The following is an 11463-nucleotide window of genomic DNA, read 5'->3' as shown; positions in this document are numbered from 1 at the left end:
CCGATCGCAGGCTGGGGCTGGAGGCAGGGGGGAAGGGGATCGGGGCGAGGAGTGGGGAGCTGGAGCTGCTCCAGAATGGCACCCGGCTGCAGGGGGGCGGGGGGGCCGCTCCCTACTGGGTGGATCTGCCACGAGGCACAGACGTCCCTGGCAGGCACACACCCATCCGGTGACACCCCATGTGCTGGCAGCAAGCTCCAGAAGCCTCCTCCTCCTGCACACACTGCCTGTCAGAGCCCCACCTAGCCTACGTCCTCCTCCCTGACCGTCTTCAGGGGAGCCCGCCTCCAGGGCTCCGCATGGAACAGGCTGTCCAAATGTGAAGAGGTCAGCTTGTGCCTTTATTTGTAGAGTCCTCTGTTCAACTCAAACCAGGGGTGTGTCCCTGGAGGTGGGTCTGGGGATGAAGAATATGGGGGAGAAGCAGATAATGTCCCCAGGTCAAATGAGAATGCCCTGAGGCTGGGGAAAGCAGTGGGGGGCGACGGGCCTGTAGCATATTTGCCTTGAATGATGGTTTTGTGTTGGGACCTTGACAGGCTGTCGGGGCCAGAAGGGCCTCAGAGAGACAGCTAACCAGATGGGGGGTAAGGCCCAGAGTGGTGACCCGGACACGGTGAACCGACGGCAGGACTGGGACTCGACCTGGGACTCCTGCCTGACCCAGAGGGGATCTGGGTGGAGTGGGGGAGGCTGAAGCAGGGGTCGGACCTGGAGCTGAAGATGGGACAGAGTTGGAAGCCCAGAGCCCCAGTCCGGCCCCCGGAGGAGTCCCACAGAGAAATGCTATCCGAGGTCAGGCAGGAAGGTGTGGCATGACCTGATATCACACCACAGGGAGCCTGGGACTGTGGACAGCCACGAGCCACAGGCCTCCGGAGTCACTTTTAGAATTTCACTTCAAAAAATTGAACCTACTTGGGAGTCAAATTCACCCTTGAACCCTAAGTTTGGGACCCCAGATGCTCCAGCTCTCCTGGCCAGTGCTCATCACCAGGTGTCCGGGACCCTAAAGGCCACAGTCTTGGTGTCTCAGAGAGCATCCAGGGTGAGCTTCTCTGCATGGATGGGCCCCGGGACCCCCCACCCTTGGTGGTCCCCCAGGATAGCACCCTGGGGCACCGCCTCCCCAACGGACTCCAACTTAGAGGACTCACGAGCCGGAGACACACACAAGAGGACACACGTCCAGCCAGGTTGACACAGTTCTGGATTTTATCCACAGTTGTACAATCACAACTTATATATATATATATCTGCATTTATACACCTTTAAATTACACAATCATGTACAAAACAGGTGCGTTGCTGAGACCACAGCACTTCTCGGAGTTTCACAAGTGTTGGACTAATGGAGTCAGGAAGCCTGGGGTGGCGGGCGGCGGGGCAGCCCCGGCTCCTCGCAGAGCCGGGCCACGGAAACGGGGCTTCACTGGGGACAGAACACAGTACTCGCCGCCGAGCCCCGAGCCCCGCGGGGCGGCCCGCGCAGCATCAAGGGGGTGGGCGGGGGGGGGGGGAGGAGGCTACAAGGGGCGGTGGGTGTGGGCATCCACGCTCGGTGTTGAGTGCCCAACACCAGCACGTGGGGCTCAGGGGGACTTTGGGTGGGAGACCCTCCTTCCCTGGGGTCCTGAGGGGCCTGGGGATGAGAGAGGGGTCCCCTGTGGGCCTGTGGAGGTGGTTGCTCAGAAGGAAACGGGTTTCGAGTCTCCGCCCTGGAGCCGGCAGCAGGAGTGTGGAGGGGGACGGGCCTGGGGTCCAGCTGGGGCCACAGCCCCACCCGGGCGCTGGGAAGCGGTGGGCAGAGAGAGGCGAGCCCAGGCCCCAGGGTGCAAATGGGTGGGCTTTCTGCCTTGCGAGGACGGAGGCCCCCTACCCCAATTTCTGCCTGAGGGAGAAGCTGAAGAGGCTTCAGTTGGGGGGTTTGGAGGCCTGAGGGCTTCTGGAATCCTGCTTCAGGCTCTCAGGGGCCTGGGTCACACCTCAGGCTGCAGCAGACAGGGGCGAGAACGGGGTGCTGGAAGGGGAAAGTCTGCAGGGCCCTGGGGTCCTCAAACCCCCAAGTCCCCTGGCCCCGAGGGAGGCCCGCCCCAGCGCCTCTGCCAGGGTCCTCTGTGCCCACAGGACTAGACACAGGGCCTGGAGGCTGGGGTCTGGGACCTCCTGAGTGGGCTCTGGGCAAACGCAGCAGGGAGCAGAAGACCAAGGGTGGCAGAGGGGCTGGGGATCGCGCTCTTGTTACCTGGAGGCCGGGGCGGCCAAGCGCTGCCAGGGCAGAGCACGCCGGGTGTCCGCAGGCCTGAGGCTCAGCGGGAGCATCAGCCATGAGCAGCGACCTCACCTGCTGCTGCAGGAAGTCTCAGGGCCTCAGAGACTCCGCTTCCCGTCGTTCCCCCGCCTGGGGGTCCTGGTCTGCCCAGGGCGGCTTCCCATTCTATGGGTGAGGCTGGTTAGGCCATGGTACGAACACCCGGTAGTCCAGCACGGCCTTTCACCCACCTCAGGAGACACTGCTGCTCTCGGAAGACATTCAGCCCCCTCCTGCCCACGGGAGTCCTCTCACTGAGACCCAGGCTTGCAGAGATGGGGGCCGCCAGCGGGAGGGGCTGTGAGGGCCAGGGCTGGAGTTGCGGGGGGGGGAATGAGGGAGAAAGACCCCATGACGGTGCTGCTCTGGAGGCCAGGGCCCCCGCAGACCCAGGCCCTCCCCGCCGGCCGCAGGCTTTCCCCGCCTGGTCCTCCGCGGAGTCTCCCTGGGCAGGCCAGAGCAGGGGCCCGGAGGAGGAAGGAGGCGAGGCCGGTTTAGCCTGATGGATCTACAGTTTTCAGCGGACTTGGAGGGAGAGGCGAGAGAGAGAGAGAGAGAGAGAGAGAGAGAGAGAGAGAGAGAGAGAGAGAGAGAGAGAGAGAGAGGGAGGGCGGGCAAGATGCCCTCCTCCCAAGGAAATGGGAGGAGGCTGCTACTGTTGCTGGCTTTGCCCTGGGCTTTGGGGCCCCCTCCCTGCTGCCTGAGAGCGGGATGGGGCCTCTGCTAGTGACTGGGGTGGGTGTCTCTGGCTCTGAGGAAGAGACTGGGCCCAACCTGTCAACAGCTGGAAAAGGGCCCCAGTGGGATCCTAGCCCCTCCCCTGAGCCCAATCCTATTCACCCCTCCTCCTACACCAGTGACTGTCCGCAACTCCAGCTAACCCCTCTTCTTGTCTTGAGGAGTTTAGGGACCCCGGAAACCTCTGTGGGAGAAGATGGGGGTGACCATCCCTCCTCCAGCCCCACCAGTCCTCAGGGGAGGCTAGGAGAAGGGCACTCCCCCAGGCAGAGTGGAAGACTAAAGGGGTGGCCGCCTTCTTGGGGGTCTTCAGAGGAGGCCTCTGAGAGTAGGTGGTGGGAGGGGAGCAGGGTGGGGCAGGAGGCAGAGGGCAAGAAAACCAGGCCGGGAGACCGGCAGCAGGCGCTGGCAGCCTGGGGTTGGGGTGGGGGTGGGAGTGGGGGGGGCACCGAGGATGGAAGGGTCCAGGAGACACCCCTCTGGGCGCAGGAGACTCTTTGGTGGGATCTGAAGAGCAGATGTGATGATGTCGCTGTCGGGCTAAGTCCTAAACCCTCACCTGCCCTGGGGCCATCACCCCAAGTCCCACCACCCTGGCCTCCAGGCGGCCCTGCAAATGCTCCGTCTCTTTATATTTTTTGTTTTGTTCTGTTTTGACTTTTAAAAAAATAAAAGCTTGATCGGAAAATATGTCTGGAACTCTATGGCGGGGAGTGGGTGCGGAGGTGGGAGGCTGCAGGGAGGGGGGCGGCGGGTGAGGAGCTGGGGGGCAGGGCCGCTAGACGGCCTCCACGTAGTTGGCGGGGTAGAGGCCCAGCTGCCCGCTGTCCAGCCGCCCGCGGCACCAACCCTGCTCGTCCTCCTCGCCCAGCTTGGTGAGCTCGTCTCCTAGGGAGGGAGAGGACACAGAGGAGCTGATTGACCGGAGCCGGAGAGGGACCACCGCCCCCACCTGCCCACCTGCCGCGGAAGCCCTCTGATTAGGCTGGGCCCACCCCAACGCCCCCTCCCCGCATTGTTGCCCCGAGCGCCCGCCCAGAGGACCAGCCCCCACACCTCGACACCCACGTGCGGCCCAGCCACCAGCTGATCTGGGTCTCAGCTCCACCCGGGAGGCCCAGGCCTCCTGCTTCATTTCCCTGGTGCGATCCCTCCCCCTGCCCGCCCCCAGTCCGCGTTCCAGCCCTCCCCCCACCCTCTTCTGAGGTCCAGATCCCACCCCTTGCCATCCTTAGAGCCCGCCCCGGCTCGCCAGTCCAGGTCTTGTCCCGGGGCAAGGGTCACCCCCAGGTCATGTCCCGGGGCATGGGTCACCCCCAGGTCTTGCACCCCAGGGGACACGGGTCACCCCCAGGTCTCAGCCCCGCCCACCGGGCACGCCCAGGTCTTGCCCCTGGGGCACAGGTCACCCCCAGGTCCTGTCCCCAGGTGCATGGGTCACCCCCAGGTCCTGTCCCGGGGGGGCACGGGTCACCCCCAGGTCCTGTCCCCTGGGGACACGGGTCACCCCCAGGTCCTGTCCTGGGGGGGCACGGGTCACCCCCAGGTCCTGTCCCCTGGGGACACGGGTCACCCCCAGGTCCTGTCCCCAGGGGACATGGGTCACCCCCAGGTCTTGCCCCCTGGGGCATGGGTCACCCCCAGGTCTTGCCCCCTGGGGCACAGGTCACCCCCAGGTCCTGTCCCCAGGTGCATGGGTCACCCCCAGGTCCTGTCCCGGGGGGGCACGGGTCACCCCCAGGTCCTGTCCCCTGGGGACACGGGTCACCCCCAGGTCCTGTCCTGGGGGGGCACGGGTCACCCCCAGGTCCTGTCCCCTGGGGACACGGGTCACCCCCAGGTCCTGTCCCCAGGGGACATGGGTCACCCCCAGGTCTTGCCCCCTGGGGCATGGGTCACCCCCAGGTCTTGCCCCCTGGGGCACAGGTCACCCCCAGGTCTTGTCCCTGGGGCATGGGGCACCCCCAGGTCTTGACCTCGGGGCACAGGTCACCCCCAGGTCTTGCGCCCTGGGGACACGGGTCACCCCCAGGTCTTGCCCCCTGGGGCACAGGTCACCCCCAGGTCCTGTCCCCTGGGGCACGGGTCACCCCCAGGTCCTGTTCCCAGGGGACACGGGTCACCCCCAGGTCCTGTCCCCTGGGGCACGGGTCACCCCCAGGTCCTGTCCCCAGGGGACACGGGTCACCCCCAGGTCTTGCCCCCTGGGGCACAGGTCACCCCCAGGTCTTGTCCCTGGGGCACAGAGCACCCCCAGGTCTTGACCTCGGGGCACAGGTCACCCCCAGGTCTTGTCCCTGGGGCATGGGGCACCCCCAGGTCCTGTCTCTGGGGGCACAGGTCACCCCCCAGGTCTCGGCCCCACCCACCAGGCACGCCCCCTCACCGGCCTTGAAGCTGAGCTCATCCTGCTCCTGGCCGTCGTAGTCATAGAGCGCCCGCACACGCACTCCCTTGGCATCCTCGTCGAAGGGGTTGGAGCCTCCGTTGGCCTCATTGCCCCCAAACGGGTTCCCGCTCTCATCGTCCGACCACTCGGTGGCGTAAGTCTGGCCCCTGTCGTAGCTGCTAACGCTGAGGCGCAGGAGAGGACCCGGCCTGAGCGGCCCCTCACCTGGTACCCAGGGCTGCCCCCGCCCAACCAGGGCCTGACCCCAAATCCCACGGAGCAGGCCTTGTAAGAGGGAGCCCTCACTGACGGCTCTTTAAACACACGGGAAGCAGGACCATTAGCATCACTCAGCCCTTGAGTGAGGGGGTGCTGAAGGAGACCCCAGAGAACATCTGACCCCCCATCTGAGAGGGGCAGTACAACCCACTGACTAACAGTGAGGATTCTAGTAAGAGCATCATGTTGTTAATTAATGTGCCACACAATAAATCAACACTGCTGTATGTTAGCCATGAATGTTAAGACAGTAAATCCTGAGCTCTCACCACTAGGAAAACAACTCTTTTCTAATTTCTCAACCTTGAATCTACAGGAGATGATGGATGTTTTACTCAATATATGGTGGCAATCACTCCTGTCTATAAGTCATGATGTCTAGAAGTCACATCATTATTCTGTACACCTTAAACTTAGTGCCATATGTCAATCATATCTCATTAAAACTAGAAGAAAAAAAAAAAGAGATGAGCCCAAGCTCATTTTTAGTCACTAAGTCATGCCCAACTCTTCTGTGACACCATGTACTACAGCCCACCAGCCTCCTCTGTCCAGGGGATTTCCCAGGCAAGAATACTGGAGTGGGCTGCCATTTCCTTCTCCAGGGGATCTTCCCCACCCAGGGACTGAACCTGAGGCTCCTGCATTGGCAGATGGGTTCTTTACCACTGAGTCACCAGAGAAGCCCTATATCTATATGTATGTGTTTAATGAGTGAGGATTCTGGAGCCAGACCTCTTGGGCAACATATCTTGGCTCTGAGGCTCACTAAACCAGCTGTGTGACCTTGGGCAAGTCACTTACCCTCTCCGGGTATCAGTTTCTCTATTTGTAAAATGGGAATATTGACATACTCCTCAGAGTGCTGGGAGACTTCCATGAGATAATTTACGGAAAATGCTTAGCACAGCGCCTCACGCATGGTAGGTGCTCTCACAGACTGGTTACCACTATCTCCGAGAGGAGCACTAGGCTGTCCTGATTTAAACCATTTCTTGTCTCCTAAGGTAAAACTCCGTGGCCCCCGCGTGTGGGCCCCCCAGGCCCCCAGGAGGCTCCGTAGGGGGCACTCACCTGCCACGGTCCCCAGCCTGAGACGTGGACTCCACCACGCCAGCAGCATTGGTCAGCGCTGCCCCCTCTGCCTTCTTAGGCTGTTTCTCCTTCTTGGCGGCGGTGTGAGGGAGGTCTGGGTTCCACTCCTGGGGGGCACCAGGGGAGCAGTCAGGCTGGGGGGCTGCCCCCTGAGGCTCCTTCCAGTGGTTTTGGATCCCTCTACCCCATCCCCACACATCCTCACCTCAAACTGGGGCCAGTTCATGGGCATGCCAGGGCCGCTGGTGCTGCGGAACCATCTGAGGTCGTCCTGGGCATCAGCCCCCCGGATAGCCTGCTCCAGCTCCCGGTACACTTGGACGTAGCTGTGCGTGGGGGAGACGGGGCAGTTCAGGGCAAGATGCACCCCAGCCTTGGTGAGGGCCAAAGCCCGTCCAGAGGACCAGGGTGCTGGCAGCCAGGAATTAGGTGGCTTTCGAAGTGCAATCTCTGAGTGGGCAGCTCCAGGCACACCCTGTGGGCACCCTTCTCCATCCCCATCTTAGTTGCTCACCCATCTATCCAAGCACCTGTCCTGAGGATCTGGCATGCGTCAGCGCTCACCCAGGCAGCCACCGGCCCCTGCGGCCCTGCCCTCCCCTTCCTGCCACTGGAATGAGGGCTGGGAAGCCCTGCTGCCCCCGCCCCTGCCCTGCCACCCCCAGCTACCTGCTGCTCTCGGCCAGGTTGAGATGACGTTTGATGTCCAGCAGCACCTCCTTGAGGAAGACCAGCCGCTTTTCCTCGAACTGCTGGCATTGCTCAAACACCTGCTCCATGCCCTCCATGTACTGGGGCGTGGTCTTGCCCACGTCGTCCAGCACCTTCTCATACTTCTCCTGTGTCTACGGGCACCAGGGCAAAGCGGGAGTGAGACCCAGGCCTGCAGCTCCCCACCGCCATCCCCTCCACGGGGCCTGAGACCCCGGCCCGGCCAGTACCTTCTGCACATCCTGCTTGCACTTGTCCACTTTGTCCTGCAGCTTCTTCTGCTGCTCGGGTGTGACTGACTGCTCCGTCTTGCTGTTCATCTCCCGGGTCACGGCCAGCTTCTCCTCTTTGCAGGCCAGATGGTAGGCCTTCTTGGCTGCCTCTAGCTGTGGGGAGGGAGGTGAGGGGGCAGGGCGCCTACTCGTATGCAGGAGCCAATGCGATCACTGTCCACCCGTCCCTCCTGCCCGCTCCGCCAGGAGCTGTGTGCATACACCCTTAAAAGGCAGAAGCGGTGCAGGCCCCGGCTCCAGGTATTCGGGGGCAGTGCCCACCCACCTGCGCGTATGACCCTGCACTGCCGGCCCCTACAGACACCCTCCCGTTAGGCCCTGCAGGGCCGGCCCCATCTGTGCATGCATCCTCCTGGCAGGCAGTGCTGCTCCCCGTGGGCACAATCCCGGGGGGCAGTGCAGTGCCTGCGGCATCTGCAGATGCCCTCTCTTGGCTCAGTCTGCCCCCTGAGCCCTGCCACCCGGCCTCGCCCCCTCCGTGGCAGCCGCCCGCCCACCAGGCACCTCCTTCATCTTCTTGGCCCAAGGCTTCTGGGCCTTGCGGAAGCCGTCCTCAGCCTCCTTGGTCTCCTTGAAGCCACCCATGATCTGCTTGTGGTAGGCATCCTTCTGCCAGTTCTTGACCTTCTCCAGGTCCTCGTTCAGCAGGCTGTTCTTCACCTCCTGGTGCAGCTCGCTCACCTTGTCGGCCTCCGTCATTATGGCACCCCAGGCCCGCTCCAAGCTGCCATACTGTGGGCCTGGGGAAACAGCCGGGGGGCCACCAGCTCCTTGTCACCCCTTGCCCAGAGGCCCCCTTTCACACCTTCTTTCTCTGAGGCTTTCCCCATACTTCCCAGCAGAAATGCCCTCCTCTGCTCTCCCAATAGTTTTATCCATCCTCCAGAACAGCCCAAGAACAGCCACCACCTCCAGGAAGCCTTCTCTGAATACTCTATCCTCACACAGCTCAGCCAGCAGCCCTCATGAATTCTTCTTACATGTAGCATCTGCCTCTGGGCCTGCTTCCTGTCTCCCCCATTAGCTTGTGAGGCCCACGGGGGACAACCTGGACCCCATGAGTTCTCACAGGCCAGCTCTTGGTGCTCTAGGAATGTAGACGGAAATGTAAAAGTGAAGAATGAACTGGTGACGTAACAGGAAGCCACTGGACCCAGACAACCCACCGGATCTGGACCCTGGCAAACAACAGCTACCGTAACATTTGTATGTGGGCCACATTAAACGCCCTGAATTTGACAGTTGAGCTATGATTATGTAAACAAATGTCCTTATTCTTCAGCAATACGGTGAAGGATTTAGGGTGAAGGGGCATGTCTCCAACTTAAATGGCTCAGAAAAGACATGCCTATAAATAGAGAGGGTGTGAGAAAACAAACCTGATAAAATATGAGCTCGTGAGTCTGGGTGAAAGGTAGGTAATTCTCTGTATTATTCTAGAAGTTTTTCTCTAAGCTTAAATTATTGCAAAATAAAAAGTTTTGTAAATTCCCTAGTGACCTCGTGATTAGGATTCCAGGCTTTCACTGCCCGGTGGACCTGGGGTTCAATCCCTGATCAAGGAACTGAGATCCTGCAAGCCCCGTGGCGCAACCAAAAAAAAAAAAGTCTTTTTTTCCCCCCTAATCCAATCCAAAATTGCAGAAAGTGGAGTTGATCAGGGACAGGGATGCCTGGGAAGTTTGGGGGGGAAGAGTGCGTGGGAGGGGCCGGCACCTGCAAAGACCCAGTGATGGGAGGTTGCAGGAGCATCCAGGGGCACGATGCTCCCGGAACTGGGCAGTGGAGGGCTGGTTAGCGCCTGGGTGTGCGCCTGGGCCGGGCACGGAGGAGAGAAGGGGCACCTTTCTCGAGGAGCTGGCGCCAGCGCTTGGCCCAGTCGGTGAGCTGCTGCGCGTAGGCTTTCTCAATCTTGGCGCGCTCCTGCACGCAGCTCATCAGGTCGTTGCACAGCCGGTGCCCGTCATCGATGCGCTTCACCGTCCGCTTGTAGTTCCCCACCTGGCGGCGGAGCAGCGAGCACGACTCCCGCGGGCCCCCCGCACCCCCGCCCGGCCGCCTGCCCTCCCTGGCCGCCGCGTCCTGCAGGAGGCGCCCCGCCAGGCCTCCCGGGCCGCCCCGCTCTAACGCTCTGGGGGTCCGAGCCCTCCCGCTTTGGGAGGCTCGGACACCCCGCCTCACACCCCACTGTCTGGACTCTCTCCGTCCCGCTTTAAACAGAATTTCCTGGCTGTCACCAAGTGCAGAAGAATATTTATAATTTGGACTTGGACTCAGATGAATTATTCATTCTGTTCTCGCCGTGCTAAATCTATTATATTTATATAGAGTCATATAAGCGTTGAGTTGAGCTGCAGCTTCTTGACATAATATTATGTTTTGTAGACATCTCATTAAACACTTATTAATTTAGGTTTGGCAGTTTGCAGCGCTTTGGGGTTTGGAAGCCAATGGAAAATGCCTTTCTGGGTCTCAGATATTTGGGGAGGCTCCAGCAATGCTGGCTTGGCTCCGCCTCTTGGTTTCGGGGTCCCCAGGGCACGTTGGCACCAGTGCCCCGCCCCTTGCCCATGGCACAGGGTTGGGGGCCCGCTGTGAAACCCCAGGAAGCTGTAAAGTGCAGCACTTGCCCCTGTGAACTCCTTGCGAACAGCAGTCTGAGCCAGGGCCCCAGGGCAGGGTCAGGAGGGCCCTGCTCCACACTGAATTCTACAGGGTCTCTGCAGGGTCAGCGGTGGTCTGTAGGAACCACTCCATGGCAACCACCGCCTGCTGAACATGGAGGGCTCCCAAGGGGCCCCAAGGGCTGAGGGGCAAGGGCTGAAGTCGTGGGTGACTGGGAGCCTGGGTCTCCACGCAGCCAGGCTGCCGGGTGCCTGGGACCCGCGGAGCACCTAAGACTCACCTCCCAGAAGCTGTCAGTGGTCTCCTCCGGAGCTAGCGAGGCCTCGTCGTAAGAGCCAGACATGGTGCGGCAGTGGTGCGGCGGACAGGTGGGCAGTGGCGGTCAGCACGCGGGCTGCTCACGCGCTAGGAGGGAAGGAGAGAGACCCCTGGAGATGAGGGGAGCGTCCCAGGTGCCCCATTCCAGGCCCAGGGCCCTAACGGGCTATAGGGACTCCACAGGCACGAGCCTTGAGTTGGCTGGGGGCTTCCTGTCTACAGACCGGCTCCTCGTCCCCAGGGTAACCCTAATATCCATCCTGTGGCACCCCTCGTGCCCACCCCGCAGCTGTTCCTCCACGAGCCCTTCACTCCATATCCTTCCCATCCTCCCCTTCCCCCAAGTCTGTCCTCCAGATCCAGTGTGGGCACCTCCTCTAAGAAGACTGCCTCCTCTCCCCACCGGAACCATGCTGTCCCCAGCTGGTTTTATGCTCCTGGACTCTTAGAGATAAAACCTCGGGCCACATAATTGCATATCTGCTTCATTTAAATCTGCGGTTTGCTTCACAGACACACACAGCCCCTCAAAGCCAGAAACCACATCTACTTTTGTGCATGTCCTGCACCCCCTCCCCAGGACCAGACACCCTGTTAGGGCCCCCTGGGGCTCAAATGAACCCCAGAAGGCTTCTCAATCTTCTCCCTTGGCACTGCCCACCTGTCACAGCTGAATCCTTGCACCAGGCCCAACAGACCCACCT

General features: G+C 61.4%; 1 protein-coding gene across 2 annotated transcripts in view; it reads right to left on the bottom strand.

The window, feature by feature from the left end:
• Window positions 1-1209: 1209 nt before the first annotated feature.
• Window positions 1210-11463, bottom strand: part of PACSIN1 (protein kinase C and casein kinase substrate in neurons 1) — a 64599-nt gene continuing 54345 nt past the window's right edge. For both annotated transcript variants that reach the window (XM_065912329.1, XM_065912330.1), the window contains exons 2-10: window positions 10722-10846; window positions 9661-9817; window positions 8321-8556; window positions 7754-7909; window positions 7482-7657; window positions 7018-7138; window positions 6792-6919; window positions 5436-5623; window positions 1210-3937 (exon numbers count right to left, since the gene is read on the bottom strand). In XM_065912329.1, coding sequence (XP_065768401.1) covers window positions 3828-3937; window positions 5436-5623; window positions 6792-6919; window positions 7018-7138; window positions 7482-7657; window positions 7754-7909; window positions 8321-8556; window positions 9661-9817; window positions 10722-10784 — 1335 coding nt within the window. In that variant the 5' untranslated portion in view covers window positions 10785-10846 and the 3' untranslated portion in view covers window positions 1210-3827. The remainder of the gene's footprint in view (window positions 3938-5435; window positions 5624-6791; window positions 6920-7017; window positions 7139-7481; window positions 7658-7753; window positions 7910-8320; window positions 8557-9660; window positions 9818-10721; window positions 10847-11463) is intronic.

The sequence above is a fragment of the Muntiacus reevesi genome, chromosome 20, assembly GCF_963930625.1.
Source record: "Muntiacus reevesi chromosome 20, mMunRee1.1, whole genome shotgun sequence".
Classification (NCBI taxonomy): domain Eukaryota; kingdom Metazoa; phylum Chordata; class Mammalia; order Artiodactyla; family Cervidae; genus Muntiacus; species Muntiacus reevesi.
Note: the sequence above shows the minus strand (reverse complement) of the source record. Positions and strands in the feature narration are given on the sequence as shown.